Here is a 24859-nt window from a genome sequence, read left to right as displayed (position 1 = left end):
TTTTCTTGTTTAAAATTTCCGAGAAAAAAAAAGTGAAAGGTTGAAAAATATTTTGAAAAAACGTTTCGAAGGTTGCTAAAATATTTCCGAAAGAAAAGTTTTGGTGAAATATTTTCGAAAAAAGTTTTGCTAAGTTTTGTGTAGGCTACTTTTGCCATCTCTGCTAGTAGGCATAATTCATGGTATTTTATGCACCGGCTGGCAAGTGCAGCTTCTATGCAGACATTAACCAGCAGAGGTCACATGGGATTCATTCAAAATTCAAAATTAGTTTTTATCGTTAAATATAGTCAATTATTTTTTTCAATTAAAGTCAATAAAATATTGTATAACACACTGTGTGTGTGGATGAAAACAAAACCTACATGAACGTTGAGACAAATAAACTAACTCGATGAGTTTTCACTTACCTAAATAGCAGGAAGCCTCATGTCTTAAATCTTTTTAGTCTTAAATCTAATTTAAGACAACAGCGGTTATTCTTGACAATCATGATTAGAGTTGATCTAATCTGATCCTACTCTGAACAGTGTTAGCCTATACAGAAAGCCAGTGTTAGCCTATACAGAAAGGCAACAAAGCCAACCCTTCTGTCGTGACACTTGGCTCTGTGATAGATCTAGCCTCGCTACATTGAGAGTTTGGGCATCAAGTAGACTCGCTAGAGCAGCAAAACTGGAAATGTTTTTCGGAAGTAATGGGCAATCCTCTGTTAAATTCTTCGCATAGACAGAGTCAACCATGTCGGGTCATTCGTCCTAATGGAGATTTGTATTCGTGTAGACATAATAAAATATCTATTTATTTGGTCCTACACGTCTCTTCTGAGAATATACGGCTGCATTCAGAGGCGCCCCCCGTCCAAGAGGAATATCGTTATTGCGGGTGCTTGTTTTGTATACTTATTTTTTGTGGTTTCCCAAGTGGGACACTTTTTGCCGCACCAAGACAGACGGACTTATAGTCACAAGTACAAAAGTATCCGTGAGGCTTCTTTGAAAACTGACGATGACCCGTTTAAAACTGTCTACTCGCCTGCCGGTGAGAATACAGACATTGCGCTTTCGGGGGTTCCGACGCGGTCCAACGTGGTATACATAACGTTGAAGTCTAAGCGCCTCAAGCCAGCAATTATCAGGGGAACGGTGAAGCCTAAACTGAGGAGCAAAACGAGAAGGACCAAGTCCAATAATTACGCATTCATAACGCAGGATAATGTTGCCAATTTAGAGAGGGAAGTAGAAAAAAAGCGTACTTATGGCAATGACATTTCTTGGAAAGCAGTTAGGCAAATAGGTCAGGCTTCACCTGAAACTGGCAATGGCGCGAGGACAATAGTAGAAACAGAGCCTCACGTGAGTTCTATTCGAATATACAGTGAAAGAGCTCCACCGTGGTACAGTAAAAAAGACATTGATGCCATGCGCTTCCTTGCCGACGGCAAAGTTTCGCGCATTAACGAGGTGTCATACAAGAGTTTTCCTCCATTTCTGCTGTTTGAAACCTCAACTAAGGATTCGCCAAATCCCTCTACTGAAAATGACTTTAACATATGTCGGGGACTGTGTGGAATTATAAAAAGGCCCATTGACACCAGCGAAGTATTTGCTTTCCATTTGGATAGGGTCCTGGGACTCAATAAGAGTTTACCCGCAGTGAGCAGAAGATTCAGTTATTTTCAAGGTAGGCCAATTTCTTTTTGACTGTTTGCCACTCTTATCTCAACCTTTAGTACTATATGTCGATATAAATTGTAAGCCATTGCCGGTTGCATTGCATTACATTTAGTCATTTAACAGACGCTCTTATCCAGAGCGACTTACAGTAAGGGACATTCCCCCCGAGGCAAGTGGAGCGAAGTGCCTTGCCCAAGTACACATCGTCATTTGGCATGGCCAGAATCGAACCAGCAACCTTCTGATTAATAGTCCGATTCCCTAACCACTCAGCCATCTAGCACTTTCAAACTGGACCTTATCAGACGAAAGTCGGGTTATACTTCTTTGTGTTTTGACAGCAGTCCGATTATTATTCCTCTTTAATATTTCTTATCTCTCTTCAGATAAGACATCAGGCTGATAAGGTATATGGTCATACATAGTTATGTCTGGGTCAGTTAGCCTGTCCATACAGCTAAAGAAGGGCAACTGCCTTTTATTGTGTGGTTTCCTTTGACTCCAATAATCATACCTTCTTTAATGTTTAATCTGGACCCAAACACTCTGTATGTGTAATCATACAAGGCCTCAGACCCTAAAATGATGTTTTTAACTTGAGTGGTGCTCATTGGATATATGCATTCCAAGCCAGGGTGTCCACCTACACTAACACAACATACACATCCTTCCCTTGCAGATGAACAGCCCTGCCCAGTAGTATTATGGGATGCATGTCTATACCCAGGGGGCAGTGAGGTGAACCAGTCAGCTGTGAGGCTGACCTGGGGAGAGTACCAGAGCTCTCTCAAGCAGCGATGCTGGCACAAGAACATCTCTCCCAAGCCTGGCTCCAGCTGTTCCTCCATACACCACTACGAGTGGAGCAAGCTGGCCCTGTTTGACTTCCTTCTACAGGTAGGACTGTTATCTGTTAACGTGGGGCCGAACTAACTTCACTCTCACAGCTGGGCTGCACACCTTTCTCATGTGCAGCTTATGGTCAGTCCATACAGGTTATTTACATGTGTTTGATTACATGTATCTTCAGGGTGATGTGTGTCCCAGGGTGACAAACCAAGCGGAACACAGTAGATACAATCTCCTTCGACATTCATTAGTCAATAGTTTACGTGCATTGACAGTTCACTTTTTTTTTTTTTATGTACTTTCAAATCATTTCAACAAATGAAAAATAAAATGTTTTCTCTTTCATTTAGATTTATAAGCGTCTGGACCAGAGCTGCTGTGGTTTCAGGCCTCGGCCGCAGGATGAATGTGTGGAACTGGACCAACATGCTGAGTGTGTGGACGAGGACAGCATCGCACTGGCCAACATCATGTACAGGGGTCATGACCCAAGACACCTGGTCTTCTCTGACAACAAGGGCTTCTTTGATCGCGACGAGGACAATCTGGATTTTAAACTGCTGGAGGGAATCAAGGAGTGGGTAACAGGGTTGTTAGCAGAGTGTGATGGGATGTCCTGCAACACAATGGGATGGGAGCGGAGGGAGGGAGGGAGGGAGGGAGGGAGGGAGGGAGGGAGGGAGGGAGGGAGGGAGGGAGGGAGGGAGGGAGGGAGGGAGGGAGGGAGGGAGGGAGGGAGGGAGGGAGGGAGGGAGGGAGGGAGGGAGGGAGGGAGGGAGGGAGGGAGGGAGGGGAGGAGGGAGAAGGAAAGTATGAAATGATGGAAAGAAAGGCATGTAAAAAAACACACACAAAAAAAAACACAAAAACACAAACATTCTACAGTTTATGTGTAGTGTTTTTTTTTGTGTGTGTTTTTTTACATGCCTTTCTTTCCATCATTTCATACTTTCCTTCTCTGTTTGTCTTCAACATTTACAACATATATTTACCAGTAACTTCCTACATAAACATGCGAGCTACAGGCTATGAGCTAGTCAGGCTACCCTGTAACCTTAACACACGTGGGAAAATGCTGCATTTCTAACATGGAATTGCAGCGTTCATGCATGTGTTATGAAGTATATTATATTTGAGTGGACAGCTCCCACCCCCACCATGGGAAGGGGGATCCAGCCTGGGACATTCTCAGCATTTCATCTAGTTATCAATAAATCAGTGGACCATACCATTGTAGAGACAAGCCAGGGGTGGCATTAGCAGTTGTCACCTCTCCAGTTACACTGGTAGTTCTAATCTTCCTCCAAGCTAAAACCTTTCTACGATGTTTCTGAAGATGTAAGGGCCATGGGGGTATTGTCAAGTTCACCTGACCTGTATTTATATCACAAGATTAGGTGTTAAATTTGAAAAAATTAACGTATAATGTATTTAATATTATATAAAACAATAACTAACTGACTAAAGTACACAATAATAAATGTACGGCCATACATAACAAACACAGAACACAAATTTTCTCAACCACAACTGCCAACAACAAGCCACAGACAGATTCTCCTCCCTGCCTCTTTCTTTCTCATCCATTGGTCTCCTCCCTGTCTCTTTCTCTCTCCCCTTCCCCTTTCTCTCTCACCCCCCCACCTCTCATCCCCCCCTCACTTCTCTCTCACCTCCCCCCACCTCTCTCTCTCTCACTCCCCCTCACCTTTCTCTCTCTCTCGTTCTCTCTCTTCTCTGTCACCTCCCCTTTCTCTCTTTCTCTCCCCCCTTTCTCTCCCTCAACCCTCTCTCTCTCCCTCTGTCTCACCCCCCCTCCTCTCTCACCCCCTTTCTCCCCCCCCCTCACCTCTCTCTCCTCTTTTCTCTCTCTAACCCACCCTCCCTCTCTCTCACCCCCTTTCTCCCCCCTCCCTCTCTCACCCCCCCTCTCTCACCACCCCCTTTCCTCTCTCACCCCCCCCTTTCCTCTCTCACCCCCTTTCTCTCGCCCCCCCTGGTCTCCCCCAGACTCCCGGAGCATGCGGTGGGGGTGCTGAGGGGCCAGAGGCTGAGAGAGCGGCTGCTGCAGGCTCTCTTCTTGGACCGTGTGTACTGGGAGAGCCAGGGAGGACGCCAGGGCATCGAGAGGCTCATCGACGTCATCGAGAGACGGGCCAAGGTGCTCCTCACCTACATCAACGCCCACGGCGTCAGAGTGGTTCCCATGAACGTGTGATTCATGTGGATGTGTGATTCATGTGGATGTGTGATTGCTACGGATGTGGGATTCATTTGAATGTGTGATTGCTACGGATGTGGGATTCATTTGAATGTGTGATTGCTACAGATGTGGGATTCATTTGAATGTGGGATTTCTATGAATGTGGGATTCATAGTCATGTGTATTTGCTGTGAATGAGTGAAGGTGTCATGTATGAATAAGATGCTTGGATTCAATCAAACACTGTCCAAATAGTCCTAGTTTTTATTCTTCGCTGTCAACATGTATTTGCTGCCGTTGTGTGACCCACATACAGTACACCTCTCAACTTAGAAATATTGTCAGCTTAAGCCAGATTTAGGTTCACATCCACAAAACCAAAGCTATGATTGTCTGTCCTTAAATCCAAATCTATCATGAACCAAATGGCCTTTTCATTGTGCTTGGTTGTCATTTCAAGCACCCATACTTTGTATTAACCTTGAATGGAATGCACTGCACACGAGTTTGAGACTTTTCTGTTACCAGTGTGTGTGACTGGAATGCAGATATTTAAAAAGCCTCTTAGCTTAACAAGCTAAAGCACAAACTTCCAGGCTGCTCCATGGCTTTAGTCTAGAGAGGAAAATCTTTGGAAAACTTTTATTTTGTAATATAGCTTATTTTCCTTGCTGCCAAATGTCGTTTTTTTTAACCTTTTTTTTAAAGGTCTCTTGCATGACTGAATGATGGAACATTTAACGACAACCTGGTTTTAACTGTATCTGTTTGTTGTATGTGAGCGAATGTTGGCACAGGGTTGTCGTGAACAGAGCAGAATTTTTTTTGGAACCGTATTAAAAGAATTATCTAACTTGAAGTGTACTGCAACATTATCTCTTGGCACGAAAAAGACATGAAAAATCTACTGTCACGGGATTTTCGCCCTGTTCATGAATGGGAGGACGGGCCTCACATGGTCACGTCACAGTCCAAACTGTGGCAGAAATAGTCCCGGCCAATGAAATCCGAGCTAAAGTATGGTGTCTGTTTTGAAAACTGTCATTAACAGTGTGACAAGGTCCGGGAGCTTGGTTTTGTGTGGTCGGTTTTGTGTCCGTGCTGGAGTATGCTGGCCTGTTGGTTTAACCCCTGGGCAACCACATTAACACGCTGGTCATGAAACAGGCACTGGTGGCTGTTTGTCTTGGAAAGGCCCCCCTCATTCAGAGAGGGCTGTGCTGAGTCCAAGCATTTTTCCTGTCACGCATGCAAACACACACACACACACACAAAGTCTGACGCACATGGAGACACACACACATGCAAACACACACACTCTCTCCCTCACATTTATACGCACACACACACACACACACACACACACACACACACACACATATGTATACCTACATTGAGGTGCTTTTCCTTTTAAACAACAACGTCCATTTACAGGAGCAAAAGTGACCCAGAGTTTGCCTCTAACGTATCGTAGACTTTAGAAGCTCCGTAAACTCTGCTTCCATCAGGACGTGTCCTCACAAGAAACAAGTCAGTCATCAGGAAATCTCACCCTCACGTGTGTGCACACCCATCAAGATCAGCCGAAAGGTCAGCACATTGTTTTTCATAATTACAGAGCATGCATACTAGTCATACCAACCAACCAACCCCCCCCACACACACACACACACATACAGACTCACACACACACACACACACACACAGACTCACGCACACACACACGCACCACACACCACTTGTTAGCTGGTCTAATACATTTCCCTTTTTTTTGTGATTGTAGCACAACTTGCCCATTCATGCCAGTGAAAGAAAACTGTGATGCTGCAGTCCTCTGCCTTGCTTTGTCTACCTTTGGGAAGCAAGTTCAAATGTGCCGAACCTAACCCAAGCTGTAAACCAAAGGATTTGAGAAAGAATCTTGTCTTTGTGATTTCCAGCATCTTGGCTCTGCCCTGGGACTTTCTGCATCCTAACAGAGCAGGCCTTTATCCTCCAGAGTTCCAGTCGGTCACTGTACAGATAATCACCCTTCTCTCCCATGATGTCAACTTTCCTTTTCCATGCTCAACAAACGACTATTGAAGCCTCACAGGGAAGTGGATGTTTATATTGAGTGGTTCTGCCTGGACTGCTTACTCAGACAGCTGGTATTTAGTGCAGCTATGTATTTATACTATAATGATTGTTAATAGAAAGTCAACAATATAAAGAGTACTTGTCACTTGGAGCAATCATTGTTTCACAGATAGCCAGTTGTCCTTGCAAAGTACAAATGTATAATTTGTACCAGATACAAAGAGAACCCTAGATAGTTTCAAGAGAATGTCAAGGCCTAGTTACTAATGCTGAATGAGTCTAGCTCATAAGAGGTCATGAGCCCACTTCATCACTCCTCTTCTTTACTTCCTGTTTCCTGTCGGCATCGGTGCCAGTGGACTACACAAATCCCGCAATGTTCTAAAAACACAGATAAGGAATCCAGCACAGATCAACAAGTACACAGAGAGAGAGAGGATATAGTTACCCAACCCATTGTTGTTAGGTGTTTGTATAATGGAGGGAGAGGAAGGGTCGAAGTGTGAAATGGAAAGGAAATCTCGAAGTGGGCAGAAGATAATGCAAAGAAGCACAAAAGACATTCAAGGACATTTAATAAAGAGGTAGATATGTCAATATGAAGACAAAGGATGCTGTTTGTAAGGCCAAATACTGTAAAAGAATCATAGATGTACATACAAGTAGTTATTAAAATCCTAACACATAAAACATAATCGTCTAAAGAGATTATCTGTGATAAGTGACCGATATTTGAAATCAGCACACAATCATGTGCAATGCTGCGTATTAGCCTTCTCAGCACCACTGAGCAAATCCCCCATTCGCAAGATTATTTTAAAGCTGGACAGAACAAGCAAAAAAAAAAAAAAAAAAGGCAAAATATTCCCTAATTGATTCAACCCCTACTGTCTGAAGGAGCTGTGTGCTGGCCTTCTCAGTGACCTATTTAATCCCTCAGCCGTGAAGTCGTAAGGACTAGCTGGAATGTAGCATCGCAGACCCCTGCCAAGAACTCTCTGGGAGTGCCTTGACGTTATCACACCTGGGTGGCAAGCAGACATACTTCTCAAGGGAAGCAACCTCAAGTGGATCAGATGAAAGAAAGATGAAAAGGATAGCGTCAACGTAATTCTCTTTCTTTCTAGTTTTTTATTTTTACATACCGGGTGGTAGACACAACAAAATGTCCTCAGGTCTTCTTTGTCCTTTGTTGGAGGACTTGCGTCTTTTTGATATAGTTTCTAGTTATCTTCTGAGAAATGTCAACATGTAGGCTAGTCTACCGCTGATTGTCACATTGCATCCTGCTCATGCTCAGTCGTATTTTAATTAAATGACGACTTAAAATTTCACACGTTTTTTTCTTTTCTTTTTGTTTCAAGTAGTTTGGTGTTTAAATAGGAACGGTTATGTGTGACAACATCTCTGGCCTCAGGGTTTTTTTCCCACTTTTTCTTTCCAATCTTGTCAGAAATAATTACTCTGCAGGTTTAAGGAAGCAGTTATGAATGAAAGAGATTTGTCCTAAGATTTTACTCTTCCATAGCTACCTGCTGTGACAACCACATACAGTAGGCCTACATGACATCTGCCCCACTTAATGTTTTATTTCCTGCCAGGTGAGGATTCAACAAATGAAATGTTATTGACAGAGAGACTGTACTGTATGTACGAGTAATCTTGTGAAGCTGATTAAATTAGCTTTTTGGTTCACTAATTAAACACATTGCCTGAGAACATCTTAAACAACACATTAGGTATTTCAAGCTCAGAACTAAAGGGAGGGGGGGGGGGGGACTTAAAGGCATGACCCGAATTAAAGAGATCACCATGTACCTATATTTGGGAAATGGGGCGAGGCAATCTCATGAATTGGCATCCCAACCATCCACTCTGAGATTTAGACAGCTATTGGACAGTTGTGGTCTTGTTCGGTCACTGTCTAAATATAGACACCTTGTGATGAGAGCAGGAATGGAGGGAGACACCATCTCAACCAATCATAGAAAGAAGGCTTCTTAAAAGGCTCACAATTGGTCAGTTGTTCTTTCCATCCAATGTGGAATAAGGAATGCAGAAAGCTGTCTGAAAAAGCTGATGTTGACATCGACTGATTTAATAACTTAGTTTCCTCGATTGTTTTTTAAATGAGGCTTACGTTTTGAAGCCATTCTAAAATGGGCTGTTGACAGAAAAGGCCTCATGTACAAAACCAAAAACAAATGAATTATGTTTTAGCTTGATTATTCTCCACAAACCGGCTGAAAGTGTATACATAAGAAACACAGCCAGTTGTCTTGGTAAGTCAAATTAAACTTCTGAATCGACATCGATTTAACCTACAGTAAATAGAGTCTGCTCAAACTGATGATGCGGCCAGGGGAAAGACTGCATCATCACACTTTCCAACAGGAAACCGGCGGAGGAAATTAATGAAGGTCAGTCATTTCTCCTCCCAGACTGCATCTAAACCAAGCTAGCAGCTAGCTATACAGGCTCTTCTGTTAAACTAACAACAGGCTCTTCTGTTAGCACCAGACAGACACATGCAGAGAAACTTCAGACTGAGGCATAAATAGACTGAACTGCAGAACCACCTAGTCCCTTCTCTGCTTATTCTGGGTCCAGCCACCCTTACCCTCCCTGATTGAACCATTTCAAACTTTCCTTGAATGAGTATACCATACATACAATATATGAATGTTGAATATGAATACCATACTGAAAGTCAAAAGGTTTTCGAAGACAGTAGTAATTCAGAGGAGCTAGCATCTTAGTCGTTCTACTCTTTCAAATGTGTGTGTGTGTGTTGGGAGGGTGAAGATATATTTACGTTGTGTTGAACCCTACGCTTTTGACAAAAGCCATCAAATGACTGTCCCGACTGTGGCACTCATTGATGGACAGGCTATTTCGGCGTAGCAATGCAGAGCTTAAAGGAAAAGCAAGGTCATGTAGCTGTAAAGTCTACGAACCACATCCTTGGCTAAGCTCTCTCCGGGGAGCGGCGGCAGCCATGTTTAAAAACAGCTACAAGCCGAACCAACCAACTGTCGTGGGATGTGGAAACGAGTAAGGGGAATTCCTTCTGAGCAACAGTGTACTAAATGTGAGTGGCAGTAGCATAGCCAGAATTGTATTTTGGGGAGGGGGGTTGAACATATAAACTCGTGCTGTCGAATGCTTAAAATATTTAATCGCGATTGATCGCTTAAATTTCATAATTATCTTGTGATTAATTTTAATTAATCGCACATTTTTATCTATTCTAAATGTCCATTGATTTATTTTTGTCCCATAATTTTTTCCCATTTGAATGCTCTTATCAACATGGAAAAGTGGATCATATTACTTAGTGCAAATGTTCGTTTTTTTAAATTGAAAACAACATTGCAATCGCCGGGCTTTGACGAGGGGGCGGAGAATTGCACAGCATCAGCTGTGTGCTTGGCCATGAAGTGTTATTTCATACTAGACGTGCTGCGATGATAGCTTTATTCACAACAACAAAACACACAGATCACTTTGGTCTGTTCAATGGAACCATTTCGCAACTTTTTAAAAGGACATTTTCCATTCAGAATGTTATTGGCATCCATTTCGGCGTCTCGCGCTCGCCGTCCACTCAAAATGTAACATTAGCCTACTACTCTTTAGTCGGCTCGCAAGCCCAAACAAGTGTGTGCGGCGTGCCTGTTGTTTTGTTTCCGGTCTAGCTCGATTCGGTGTGGTGTTGTAGTTTTTCTAACGTCAGTAGTTGCTGCAAATGTTGACTAATTTGTGGCGGTGCGCCACATAATCAACACTGGCCACCACATATTGCGTTTCGTTATATATATATTTTTAATGCTATCTAAAACACGCAGCGTATTCGTTCAGCTCCACTTCCTTTCCCTGCTTTCCCTCCATCTCTCTGTCACTCACGCGTCTCTCACATACACACACAAAGTCTTGACAAGGCATCAATTATTCCCTCCTTTGTGTATTCCCAGCTGTAGAATCGATCATTAACCTAATCTTGTCATCAAAGGTAACTGTGAATCACTTTCATTACCGTGGAGAGAAGCCATGCTTGGAACGAGAACCCACATTAGTTTACGTGTGGATATAACATATATTTTTTTAAATTTAAATGCAAGTCGCATTTGACACTCTTTCAACTGTACATAACATCAAAACGGAAAGGTCTCGCAAGTTGACAACATTCCATCGAGTGAAGTCTAAAAACAGAAGACGTGAGGAAAGCTAGCACCACAGTATCCTAGAGAAACACACCCACATCAATAAAGGTCTGTGTGGAATGTTCCCTGAGGAACCCTGACAGGAACCTTCAGCCTTGGCCGTCCGGGCGGGCGGGAGGAGAGAGAGAGCCCAGGGAGGAAATGCCTCAGTCCAGCCTGGTGCGAGAGGCAACAGTCCCAACCCACACATCACAGGAAATGTTGCTTGCATGCAGCTGGCTCTGTTTTGTGGTTAGTGTTCTTGCATCCTGCTGTGTTTGTGTTTGAGTATATCACTGTCCAGGTACTTTACGAGCATAGCTGATTTCTTTTTTTAATGTTTTGACGCCACCGTGATTACAGTGGATGCAGTACCTCCGTACATTTCCTGCTTCAAAACAACAGATCGAATGTGCAACTTTGATACAGTCGTACTACACTCAGCTATGGTGTTGGCATCAGTCTTCCAGCAAGCTGTGGACTTCAAATATCTGCCACAGATCCAACTCCATAGCTGAATATAGCCCTGGCCTTAACAGGATTGATCAATACAAGTCTCTGGTATCAGGGAACACCCTGAATGGATGGACAGTAATTATAGCTTGGCCTCATGCACGTTTTCAATCCAGACACTCCCAAAACACCCGTTACTTCATTTTCCGATCCGACATCATCGAGACTCCAGGAAGTGTTGTTGGCAGGAGCGCACTCCAGGGCAGTTTTAGGATAAAGTCCTGAACCTGATGACATTTACTCCACCCAGTTTCTTGATACTCGCCGAGACAACATAGAAAAGGATGTCTTTGCCTCCCTCTAGTGTTGATTTGGGAGAAATGCCAGTGATTCACAACAATACTTTGACCCCAGCGTAGTTTGGGTTCTCAAATGAATGTATGTTTATGAAAACGTTTATGTAAATAAATCTCCCTATTTTTTGATGATATCTGTAAATCATCCCAATCTACTTTGCAAACCAGCTCCGGTTCTCAATGTAAACTATCTCCTTTAATATTTACTTCGGGCCACAGTTCTGCATAAGTTAAGACAGTATTGTATAAAAATTATTTATGAGGGCCTCATCACATACCTTAATATATTGCAATTGATATTAAGTCACCGAGGAGAGTCAATAAGAGGGGATATAATGACATCCAAATAGAGTGACCTACAGTCTCATTCAGAAGGACACAGTATAACACGCCAAACTAAATGTCAAACAGGAGGAAAACAGTTGCGCGTTTTGGCTCCCCTCCTTCTCCGCTGTAAATCATCAGTGAAGGCACATTTTGCTCTTGTGGGGTTGTTTCCATGGTGACCGCCGAGTTGTAGGAAACCGTGCCTCCTCAGACCTTTTTTTAAATGCCGAAAAACACCACAAGCGGCAAACCTGTGGAGGAAATATTTCCAGTTAGCAGACAGCTAATCTCCACAGTCGTCTCCCAAACTCCTCAAACAACCTGCGCAGCATGTCAGAGGAGAGCCGTCTAAAACATTGAAATTGGATTTAAAGGAAGTAGGCCTTAGTACTGAGTTAATGGGGTATATTTGGAGAACAGTAGGGCCATAGAAGACAGGGAGCAAACATTCAAAAGTAATGCCTGAGTTTCTTGACCCGCAGGTGACCCCTGGGACAGTATGTACTGGTCAACTTTAAAGTGTAGGCAAAAATAGCAGCCGTTTGAAGTAAAGTGGTTTCAATTTACCACGATCAATGAATTGTCATGCAACGGATTCAACAGCATCCACATCGACAACGTATTTTACGCTGGTCATTAGACGCTGTACTTCAACCCTTTCAAACCAACAACTTATTTCTCTGGTGGGCCAAGAAGCTGGGTCTGAGAAATGAGTTGAAATAACATTTGGACAGTACAAAGGCGATAGCTGAGCTTTGCTATCTCCTAGGGGATGAGAGACAATAATAACATTGGGCTCTGTGACAGGCTGGGAAAGAGATCGCGAAAAAGTGAAATAATGAAAGTGGGGGAGTGAGGCAGAGAGAGGCAGGACAGGCGAGTGAGGCAGAGAGAGAGGCAGGACAGGGGAGTGTGGCAGGGAGAGAGGCAGGACAGGGGAGTGAGGCAGAGAGAGAGAGGCAGGACAGGGGAGTGAGGCAGAGAGAGAGAGGCAGGACAGGGGAGTGAGGCAGAGAGAGAGAGGCAGGACAGGGGAGTGTGGCAGAGAGAGAGAGGCAGGACAGGGGAGTGAGGCAGGGAGAGAGAGGCAGGACAGGGGAGTGTGGCAGAGAGAGAGAGGCAGGACAGGGGAGTGTGGCAGGGAGAGAGGCAGGACAGGGGAGTGAAGCAGAGAGAGAGAGGCAGGACAGGGGAGTGAGGCAGAGAGAGAGAGGCAGGACAGGGGAGTGTGGCAGAGAGAGAGGCAGGACAGGGGAGCGAGGCAGAGAGAGGCAGGACAGGGGAGTGAGGCAGAGAGAGAGGCAGGACAGGCGAGTGAGGCAGAGAGAGAGAGGCAGGACAGGGGAGTGTGGCAGGGAGAGAGAGGCAGGACAGGGGAGTGAGGCAGAGAGAGAGAGGCAGGACAGGGGAGTGAGGCAGAGAGAGAGAGGCAGGACAGGGGAGTGTGGCAGAGAGAGAGAGGCAGGACAGGGGAGTGAGGCAGGGAGAGAGAGGCAGGACAGGGGAGTGTGGCAGAGAGAGAGAGGCAGGACAGGGGAGTGTGGCAGGGAGAGAGGCAGGACAGGGGAGTGAGGCAGAGAGAGAGAGGCAGGACAGGGGAGTGAGGCAGAGAGAGAGAGGCAGGACAGGGGAGTGTGGCAGAGAGAGAGGCAGGACAGGGGAGCGAGGCAGAGAGAGGCAGGACAGGGGAGTGAGGCAGAGAGAGAGGCAGGACAGGCGAGTGAGGCAGAGAGAGAGAGGCAGGACAGGGGAGTGAGGCAGAGAGAGAGAGGCAGGACAGGGGAGTGAGGCAGAGAGAGAGAGGCAGGACAGGGGAGTGTGGCAGAGAGAGAGGCAGGACAGGGGAGCGAGGCAGAGAGAGGCAGGACAGGGGAGTGAGGCAGGGAGAGAGAGGCAGGACAGGGGAGTGAGGCAGGGAGAGAGAGGCAGGACAGGGGACTGTGGCAGAGAGAGAGAGGCAGGACAGGGGAGTGTGGCAGGGAGAGAGAGGCAGGACAGGGGAGTGTGGCAGGGAGAGAGAGGCAGGACAGGGGAGTGTGGCAGGGAGAGAGAGGCAGGACAGGGGAGTGTGGCAGAGAGAGAGGCAGGACAGGGGAGTGTGGCAGAGAGAGAGGCAGGACAGGGGAGCGAGGCAGAGAGAGAGAGGCAGGACAGGGGAGTGAGGCAGGGAGAGAGAGGCAGGACAGGGGAGTGTGGCAGAGAGAGAGAGGCAGGACAGGGGAGTGTGGCAGGGAGAGAGGCAGGACAGGGGAGTGAGGCAGAGAGAGAGAGGCAGGACAGGGGAGTGAGGCAGAGAGAGAGAGGCAGGACAGGGGAGTGTGGCAGAGAGAGAGGCAGGACAGGGGAGCGAGGCAGAGAGAGGCAGGACAGGGGAGTGAGGCAGAGAGAGAGGCAGGACAGGCGAGTGAGGCAGAGAGAGAGGCAGGACAGGGGAGTGAGGCAGAGAGAGGCAGGACAGGGGAGTGAGGCAGAGAGAGGCAGGACAGGCGAGTGAGGCAGAGAGAGAGGCAGGACAGGGGAGTGTGGCAGAGAGAGGCAGGACAGGGGAGTGAGGCAGAGAGAGAGGCAGGACAGGCGAGTGAGGCAGAGAGAGAGGCAGGACAGGCGAGTGAGGCAGAGAGAGAGGCAGGACAGGGGAGTGTGGCAGGGAGAGAGGCAGGACAGGGGAGTGAGGCAGAGAGAGAGGCAGGACAGGGGAGAGAGGCAGGACACGGGAGTGAGGCAGAGAGAGAGAGAGAGATTCAGCTGATGGGCGTGACAGTCTGTGAGGCATAATCCCAGGTTAGAAACATTCTTTACTGTATCTGAAACCATTAATCAATGTCAGTCTAACCGGCGTCGAATGGACGCAAATGTCAGAGACATAATGGTTCGGCATTACTGAAACACCAAGATAATGTTGTTGTTTAGAATGTATAAAACACGGTGAGCTTTTGCAGATGAAATAAAAACGTGGAACCTGAAGATGGTTGCAGGTGCACTTCCTGACAGTGTCCTCCCAAACTGTCAAACTCTCACCTTGTTGCTGTTCTGAAATAGCCTGCTCTTTTTATGAGCTCAGCAAACGATTCTCGTCTATTTGATGTCAGTGTAATTGGATTGGCATCTGTCGCCTATTTACCAATGTCTATTTCTGAATATCTATTTCTGTATAGCATATTTCTGAAAAGGGCTGGTTTTGAATAATGACTCATTAAATGATGAACACTGCAAGTGAAATGCTCCTTTCGCGGCAAACCGAATAGTTAATGCTACGGCTTCTCATCGAACCCAAGAGTGTGTGTGTATATGAGAGAGAGAGAGAGAGAGACACACAGAGCGAGAGAGAGAGAGAGAGAGACACACAGAGCGAGAGAGAGAGAGAGCGAGAGAGAGAGAGAGAGAGAGAGAGAGAGAGAGAGAGAGAGAATTAGGGAAGTTAGATATTGTGAGGGAGGTGAGGTGAAAAGGCAGGTGAGAGTTAATTAAGGAAGTGTAATTAGTGAAAAGAAAGAGCACAAAAAAAACGATTGCTATAGAGGTGGAAATACATCTGTAAATAAGCAGAGAGAGAGAGACAGCTGGTGAGATCTATACACAGACTTTTAGAAACATCAGCACTTTTAACCACTGGGGGGCACTGTTGCTCCACAGTTCCTCACAATACCAGCATCAACTTTCATCATGCATGGGGAGAAAGCATCTCATTTTTCATGTTGTTAAAGGTTTACATAAGCAATGAATCAGAAAATACACACTTATACAGTAGGTGAGAGGAAGGCATGGGGCAATTAAGAAGCCACTGAGCCCAAAGGAATGCCTCTGTAATATACAATAATTAAGTGCTTATGTATTACCAGATATTATAGATACAGACTCATTTTGACACACAGTAAATAACAATAATAAGGTACTATGTTTATGCAGTAATAATACCATACAGTGCTGCATCATAAAGAATGCAGTTATTATAATTAGTTCTATATGTCAATTGATTGAAGGCTGTGTGCAGAAGAAAGTTAAAGCCTTTGCTTTTAGGTTTAGACATAGCTGTAGTTTATCATCAATTTTTTATTCCACCCCGGTGTTGGGATTCGTTAAAAGCTGTGTGCGATCATTTGAATAAAAGCGAAGACAATGCAGTTGGAAAAAAAATCCTGACTTGGATGGCCGTTAAAATGCTAAAAGCTGTTGGTCGTATCAAAGTTTAATTTGAGCAAGCCACAGCATACTTTATATGACGTGCCGCCTAGTTTACAGATGCATTATAGAAAAGAAAACTACTAGTACTCACTAAGGAGATGTGTTTTGCAGCTTACAGAGAAGCCTCACAAATTAGGAGTTGTTCTGTGACGCAGCATTGATGTTGATGTATTTTATGCCTCTCTTTCATTCCCTCCCTATCTCATCCTCTCTTTTCTCTTGCTCTGTCTCCCTGCTCTCTCTGGATCTCTCCCTCCATCACCCTAAAGGCTCTTCACAAGATAAACATCTATTATCACACAAACACCTGTCTATTCTCACGATGCTGAGTAGGAGGAATGTACCAAACTGTGAGAGAGGTGCTGTGTCCTCCAAAAACAAAGGTTTCCCAACACACAATTTCTATCTCAATTGGACTGTACCAACTTTTGTCCCCCTCCAAACATACTCTTTGTAAAGACCCACCCTTCATTTTGAGTGTGTTTTGTTGGAGGGATCAGCCTCCAAATCCCCTAACCTGGGTGATGATCCTGCGGCCCACGTAGCTGTCGGTCGCCCAGCGAGAGGTCAGGAGGGTGAGAGGAAGAGAGAAGGCTTCTCAACAACATCCTGGTAATTACTGCCACTCTGTGCCCAGACCCCACTGCTGTCACCATGCCCACTCGCTATCTGCTCGCTTTCCAGCCCAGATGCCCATCTATGGTGCTTTCCCTGTCTATCACTATCTGGCTGTCTGTCAGTGTGTCAGTCTATTTGTCTAGGAGTCTGTCTGTTTATCTATACCACCAGGGCACATCTGCCTGGGCCCAGTGCACTCCCACAATCCCCTGTGGCCTTAGACTCAGCTCACCCACCTGGGTGATCCGAGTGACGTGAAGATGGGTGACAGACGAGGAGAGGGATGTGGAGGCGGTACAGAGGAAGAGAGGGATGAGAGGGAGAAGGAGGAGAGAGTGGTGGGGTAGGAAGAGAGGGAGGAGAGGGAGAAGGAGGAGAGAGTGGTGGGGTAGGAAGAGAGGGAGGAGAGGGAGAAGGAGGAGAGAGTGGTGGGGTAGGAAGAGAGGGAGAAGGAGGAGAGAGTGGTGGGGTTGGACGATGGACGCTGTCCCTAGAGAGTGGGAGGTGATACTAATCAACCTCTCTGTCAATCTCCTCCATCGACAGGAATGCTCTCTCTCTCTCTCTCTCTCTCTCTGTCTCTCTCTGGTTATACACACACACTAACACAAATACACACACACACACAGATCCATAAACACATCTCCATCCCCCCTCCACCAAGACGAAGGAGCCAGCGACTGTGTCTACTGAGAAATGGCTGCCCCAGTCATGTAATATGCTGATTAAATTTACAACCCCTGCCAAGACCAACCCCCCACCACACTTGGAGAGAAAGAGGATGATATTGAGATGGTCGGTGGGGGATGGGAATACATATTTATATGTGTGACTAGAAATTCGGCCTCAAAACTGGATGTGCTACCTGCAATACGACAGCATCAGCACAAAAGAACAAAAACCAACAATGGACACAACTGACTTAGAAACACTCATTTCTCCTCCTGTGATGGAAACACTCATCTGTCACCTCCTGTGATGAAAACACTCATATGTAGGAAAATTAATCGTTTAGATTAATCAATAAAATAGTCTACAGATTAATCAATAGAAAAATAGTCGTTAGTGGCAGCCCTAAACTGCACGGAGCTGGGCCAGGTCCAAGATTAGCTAACCACTCAGGGGACAAAGAAGAAGAACATATAGAAGAAGAAGAACCTTCCGTGCTTCTTAATAGGAGCCTGCTGTCAAGCAGTTTGTATTGCATACAGTCGTCTGAATGTCTGGTCCAGTTCATGAAGACAGTTACCGGGGAACTTTCCTAGTCCTTCATTAAAGATGTGCTGAAGTACGGAAACTTTCGGGTGATCAAGGGGAAGTTGGGAGCAGGGCTTGTCAAGCTGGTGGATAGACTGTACTGGTGGATAGACTGTACTGGTGGATAGACTGTACTGGTGGATAGACTGTACTGGTGGATAGACTGTACTGGTGGATAGACTGTACTGGTGGATAGACTGTACTGGTGGATAGACTGTACTGGTGGATAGACTGTACTGGTGGATGGTAGATGCAACAATACTTGAATGTAAAGAAACCTCCAAGCATAATTGCTTTGCAGAGCCGGGTGCTGTTGAAATCAGTTAAAGTGATAATTACATGCAGGGTTCTCGGTGAATGCAGTTTCTCAACCCACTCACTTTCACAGCAGACGTGTGTTCTTGCAGGAGACCGGGAACAGGTGGCACAGCCAGAACCGGCATCAGTTCTCTGGGCAACCCAATCTGTCGATACTGCTTTAACCAACATTGTAGGTTTCAACATAACATATCCTGCATATTCTTATTGCAATCCTCATACCGTGACTGCAGTCATGTCCACATGCATGATCTGCACTATGAATGCACTATGAATGATCTGTTGGTCTACGGTTCTTGTTTGAGTGAACAGATGCTCCATATAGACCAGAGAAAGACTGAGGTTCTAAGTCACCACTGAAGTTTACGTAAGAGTCCTGCAACGAAAGAGAGACACAGGGGGTGATGGACAGAAATCCCAGGGCTGATTTAGTGACTTAGGTGGCAGTCCAGCCAACCCTTGGCATCCTCCTGTCATGGAGCCCAGCAGAGACAGAGATCACATGACCACCATCTCCCAGTCCTGGGGAGGAGGAGATTCAGTTAAGGCCTGATATCGCTCCTCTGAGGACAGGCAGCCAGCTGTGTGGAGCAGCCGGGGGCTGGCGACAGTTAACATCACACACACACACACACACACAGCAACACAATAGCACACACACACACCACACAAAAGCAACAGCCCCTCTGTCCCTGAGAGGTATTTAACATCAGAACTAAATCATGAAGACCAAGACACTGTTGGTATCCTGGGACAGCCAACCAAGGCCGCTGAACGGAGAGCAAAACTCAGCACAGGTAAAAATAGAGCGATATGTCAGGATTTGTGATGTGAAAGATTGTTCTCCTCCTCGCCTCTATGGGTAACATCTGAACTGAAGCGACTTGTGCACAAAGCTGAACAATGCTGACCGTGGAATGTGTTTCTGTGGCTCACTCCCTGTCAGTCTGGCCTTGTCTTTCTCTCTTAGCTCCTTAACAGACACATGCATCGACACTGACAGTCTGAGTGAACAAACAGCTGAATGTACAGCTTTCAATTCCCGTGTAGGTTTAAACATTGTTTGGAATAACCACCTTTTTGTCCTTCCACCACCCCCTAGGCATTTTAGTAAAATTGAGACTGCAGCTTTTAGCTCACAAGTCAAATGGCAGTGAATGCTAACCAGACTGTCAAAGTTCTCCCAACTTCAGCTCTTCCTCTTGCCTCTCAGAGAGCAAACAACAAACCAGCAGCACCAACCACACAGGAGAGAGAGAATCAGGACAAATTCTGTCTCTGGATGGGACAAGTCTATCAGCCATAATCCCTCTTGGTGCAACAGAGGTGAACCCAGGGATACGGTCACAGAAGCTGTTGCTATTGTTGAGGTATTAAAGCCAGGCTCAAAAGGTTGGTGGTGAGGCTTGAGGACAGGAGAATGGAGGCTGTTGGACCGTTAAAATACCCCGGAAGGTTCCAGGAGGGTTGGAGACCCAGTAGCTGAAACTGAGGTGAGAATGGCAGACGGACATTTTGAGAAGAAATGTATATGTATTCCATTTTTCCATTACTTAAAAATAAGAGTTTAAACAATGGTAAAGCTTTTAATTTTGAGAATGCAAACTTTAGGACGTGCACAGATTAGGTCTAGATTTTAAAGGGGGAATCTGATACACTTTATAAATCATAATTTACACTGACGCACTTATTAAGTTCTTTGCTATTTTTCTGCTCGAACAGGCAGATGTTCCTCCGTCAAATCTCTTCCTATTCAAATGTGTAAAATAATAATAATAATAATTACGGTTCATTTCCTCATGACGCATATTTCTTCATTGTCTCCATAACAACAAGATTTATAGAATTCACATTCATATTCTGGGAAGGTAGAGCTATAGCCTAACAAATAGACATTCATAATTCAGTGACTAAGACCTGACATCTGGCAATATATCTCAGTAACTAGGACATGTTGCCTATATAAAATGTTTTACTGCAAATGGTCTGGTTTTATCTGAGTCGTTCCATCCTTTGAGTGTTGGGCTCGTAACATGCTCTCTGTTCCGCGCTCCGTTTAAGTTGTTTTTTAGTAAAATCATGAAAATAATTGAAGGAAATTGTATGACGTCTTTAAATTTAAGGTACTAGCCAAACTCATCTTGAAACAGTTTAAGAGACTGCTAATGGGGCCGGAAGTTTAAAAGTATAACGATACAGGTGAAAAATGTAGATACATGGGATTAAAACGCGTTCAGAAGAACATAAACAAACATGTAAGCCTAGGCCTGCAGTAGAAGAGAGCTTTTCTTTGGGGTCCACTTGCATACTCCACCTCCTCTTTAGTGCAGGAGGTTCCTGCATGAGTTACCGGCGGGGATTCCAACACAGCTTGTTAGCATCGTAAGCGCCACTGACGGCAACAACCGGGTGGGCACCTTGATTTGTTGTGCCGTCTCTTCCCGGGGAACAGAGGCTAGCGGTTTTTATCTCACTTGGGCTAAAGCTGATTAAACAGTTTTACCAGTGGATAGGCCCGCTCTTTCCAAAAAGGTTTGTCTCAGCAGACACAAGGCTAATTGAAGTTTTCACCGGCCTCGCACAGAAGGCTTCCATGGAAAGATAGGCTGCACACTTCAGACTGCATACCGTGCTGTTAGGACGCACTCGCCCTTAGTTAGAGCAGTAGGCCACAGTTGTTTTAAATCACTGAGACTACCTACCCGAGTTGATTGTCAATTATAGCATCCATTGCGAAGTCGCCAGTTTGTGGAAGATATTGTTAGCGGGATCACCAAAGTTCATTAACCTGCTAGTGTGCCACTGCTACCCCTGTTAAAGTCTCCGAAAAAATAATTAGCACAAATTCATCTCAGCAAAGGACAATCCGAGGTGCTCACAGTTTAATTTCAACCTTAGGAACCTTGAAGAACATTTTAATAGAGTGGCACTCTAGCGTTAGGCCTACATAAGCTTCTTTGAATAAGCTTTGTAGTGGAGTTTCAAGTCTTATCTTTTAAAGTTCTTTATTCAGGTGGGGCCTAATAGGTTGTGAATTTACAGAAAGCAGCCGGAAAACGCGCCTTCTGAAGACCAATAGGACGCTGGTGAGTTTTGTACTGTACATGACCTCAGCAATGCTGTAGTTCAATACAGTGCTAAGGTCATGCTTTCATGTGTGTCTGGCCTTGGAAATGTAGAGAACCTGGATAGAGGAGGCCTTCCCAGAACGGCCGGGAATCAAACCAACAACCTTCTGATTAATAGCCCGACTCCCTAACCGCTCAGCCATCTGAGCCACCTGTATATAAGCTGGCCTAGGCTCTGTTGCTTTCTGTCACATTCAGATCTATACCACAAACTAGGACAATTAACAACTGATAAAAAAAAAAAAAGCATAACAAAATATCACAGTCTTGGCCCACATCCAAGATTGCTGACAGTGTTTTCACTGAACTTTTGTTTGCCAGCACAAGTCTTTTGAAGTTCTCTTTCACAAGACATCATGGTGCAGTCCTTTGAGTACGCTTTCCTTAATGTACTTCCAATTCCCTCTAAAATAATTTAATCTATGCCTTGAGCGAACCAGTATATTTTTAGAGTCAATAGCTGACCTTCCTGTACTCCTGGGCCCTGGCCCAGAACAAGTATTCAACACGTCACGTGAAGCCACGGTACACATATAATAGGCCTATAATAGGCCTCCTATAAAAGGTTATACATGACTAATAACTCATATGTTATCCTAAGTGATCCGCACTTATAAGTTGATTTATAAGTTGAAACTAAGTTGACATGAAAACAATTCAACTAAATGGTGATAAGAACATAGAAAGAGATTATTAACGTTTCAACCCATATGTTATTGAATAAGGTGTGTGTGTGTGTGTAGTTGGGGGTGACAACAAATATACAGTGCTGGATCAAATACAGGTTTCAAAAGTTTCCAACAGACATGCATACAAAGTGTTGAAGTTCTGTATGGACGAGTTGGGTGTCTTAGTACTTAATAAACACTTTACTGTCACCACTGTGTGAAGTGTTACTCAATAAGCTGGTGGCTGCATGCCAAGAACGGCCAATTTCTCCATTACTGAACATCAAACAGGCACAGATGACAGATGATATGCTACTATAGTTCCTTTAAACTGTATCTGTTACTGAAAGTGACATTTTAATGTATTCAGTTGGTGGCTTCTCTTATCCATAGAAATTAAGGGGGGATTTGAACCTTGAACTTGTGAATCCGCAGTCAAACGCTCTACCACTGAACTTAACCCCCCCCCCCCATTCCCTTCAGCCCTGTGCCGTTGTTTCACTCTGCCGCTTCCTCTATTTCACCTGATAACGTTGATATTACTCAGACAATTCCCTGTAGTCACAATCAGGCGCTCTGTCATGCTGCACTATTTACATAAATTGTGCATAATAACGTTGCGTTGGTACATTTAGCCTACAGATTGACCGGTTATTCTGCACAACACTGTAACATAAAAGCTAGCTAGGCTAGGCTAGGGCTACAAAACAGTAGCAGCGGCGGCCGGAAAAGGTTTTTAAACAAAATGGCCTACCTTTGACGATCTTGACTTGAAAACAAAGTCCATTCTCCTGTCTTTTTGGATGACTTGGTTGATGGCTGGGTCATTGAAGCAGAATTATAAAGAGGGGAGGCATGATATCTTGATTGTTGTTGGCCAGTTTCGGTGTGGCATTTGAGTTTGTGTGCATGTGTGTGTAAGATAGACAGAAACAGTAAATAATTGATTTTACAATAGCACATATCTATTTTCTTTTTCTTTGAGGTACAAAACACAGAGTATGGTGAACTTGAGATAACCTGACAAAGTTTGTTGAGGAAACTTTGAGTACAGGTCAGATGAATAGGGAACGAAGAAACAACGAAACAGCATTCTCTGTTATTGCATCCGTTGCATCAGATGCAGAAAGCAGTGGTGAACCGTGACTCTTAAACCTTGGTCCTCTGACCCCAATTACTCGTCAGAAAAAAAACACGATACAGCACGCACACAGCATTAGGCCTACATGAAATTGCATTGGTCATTACGCACTATTTGAGCCAGCCCTTGCGGCACTATTTACGGTGATTGCGCATAATGACGTTGCGTTGGTACATTTACAGGCCTGCCAACTCTCACGCATTGCCCGTGAGACACACGCATTTCAACCAGTTCACACACTCTCACGCCACACCTTGTATTTATCACACTGAGAAGGCAACGCCAAACCAGTAGTCCTGGTAACGTTGTAAACAGCAATAGACGAGGCGCAAGCACACGGAGTGAAGCAACGTAGACGCTGGGGAGGGTTGCTTCTTAAGCAGCGACATTTTGGTTGGCCCCACCAAATCTCACTCCAAGGTTTTTTGAAAAGTTTGCAACACTGCATTAGCCTACAGATTGACCGGTCATTCTGCACAATACTATAACATATAGGCTAGGATGGGACTACAAAACAGTGGCACGGCGGCTGAAACGTTAAATAACAACAACCTACCTTTGATGATCTTTACTTGAAAACGAAGTCCATTCTCCTGTCGTTTTGGATGAATTGGTTGATGGCTGGGTAGTGCAACTAATCCTTTGCTTTTATTTAAAATGTCATCCGCTACCTTACTCCGTTACTCGCGGCTTCCATTGTGAAGTGAACGAACAAGCTAACGTTAGAGCTAGCTAGTTTATCAGCTTGTGATCGACTTCTCCATAGCGGGCGGAACTTGACATAAAGTTAGCGATAACAAAGCCCACCCATTTAGAGGGAAGATATGATTGGTCTATTTTACTGTCATTGGAAATGAGTCTTTCATTGAATAATTAATCGGCCCTCTGTACATTTATAGCTGGAACACCTATCTGAGCTGCATAGCATTTTCCTCCCGACAACGGAGGCAACAACATTCTGATAGGGTGACAAAAAGGGATTCTTTAATTTCACTCTTCACATTCCAACACAAACTGAATAGGCAAGATTGAAGGGTTTATTTCAGAAACATTGTCTTTTAAACAGATTACTTAAAAAATATATATGTTTAGAATATATTAGGCCCTCTCTGAGAGCTTAGAGGACACTGCAGGTAGGACTGTTTTTGGAATGACAGCTCCAGTCCCACTGAAACACTGGGGCTGTTGTGTTTACAGTACTGTGGATCGGTAAACAAAGTCATTATCACACTGTCTGCTTTTGCGGTTCTTGACAACTGCCATACGGGTAGATAATTGACAGATTGATGGAACACCATGCGTGGGAGAGAATATGAGATCGGATGCAGGCAGCTATGCCGACAGCTCAGTAAAAGTGACCACATGACAAAGATGGACGACCACCACCATGAAAGACCATTAA

General features: G+C 44.9%; 2 protein-coding genes across 11 annotated transcripts in view; one reads left to right on the top strand and one right to left on the bottom strand.

The window, feature by feature from the left end:
* rxfp1 (relaxin family peptide receptor 1) overlaps positions 1-24383 on the bottom strand; it is an 80098-nt gene extending 55715 nt beyond the window's left edge. For 6 of the 10 annotated variants that reach the window (XM_084697337.1, XM_084697327.1, XM_084697365.1 and 3 more), the window contains exon 1: positions 24014-24383. Coding sequence is in view for 3 of the 10 variants with exons in the window: in XM_084697302.1 (XP_084553428.1) it covers positions 23071-23279 (209 nt within the window). In the remaining 7 variants the exon portion in view is untranslated. Of the gene's footprint in view, positions 1-23070; positions 23596-24013 lie in introns of those variants that run through there. The other 4 variants (XM_084697302.1, XM_084697309.1, XM_084697318.1 and 1 more) reach the window with 2 other exon arrangements.
* gask1b (golgi associated kinase 1B) lies at positions 591-5587 on the top strand. Its single transcript, XM_084697287.1, has 4 exons — positions 591-1683; positions 2356-2573; positions 2876-3102; positions 4536-5587. The coding sequence occupies exons 1-4, from the start codon at positions 762-764 to the stop codon at positions 4741-4743; spliced, it is 1575 nt and encodes a 524-aa protein (XP_084553413.1). The 5' UTR covers positions 591-761; the 3' UTR covers positions 4744-5587.
* Positions 24384-24859: the final 476 nt, after the last annotated feature.

The sequence above is a fragment of the Hypomesus nipponensis genome, chromosome 1 (assembly GCF_054491055.1).
Source record: "Hypomesus nipponensis isolate SF chromosome 1, ASM5449105v1, whole genome shotgun sequence".
NCBI classification, from domain to species: Eukaryota; Metazoa; Chordata; class Actinopteri; order Osmeriformes; family Osmeridae; genus Hypomesus; species Hypomesus nipponensis.
This window is presented reverse-complemented; position numbering and strand designations above follow the sequence as displayed.

Coding starts and splice junctions, on each gene's coding strand:
- gask1b (XM_084697287.1), top strand. CDS start 762: ATGGAGATTTGTATTCGTGTAGACATAATAAAATATCTATTTATTTGG. Junction 1,684..2,355: donor AAGATTCAGTTATTTTCAAG/GTAGGCCAATTT, acceptor CTTCCCTTGCAG/ATGAACAGCCCTGCCCAGTA. Junction 2,574..2,875: donor TGTTTGACTTCCTTCTACAG/GTAGGACTGTTA, acceptor TCTTTCATTTAG/ATTTATAAGCGTCTGGACCA.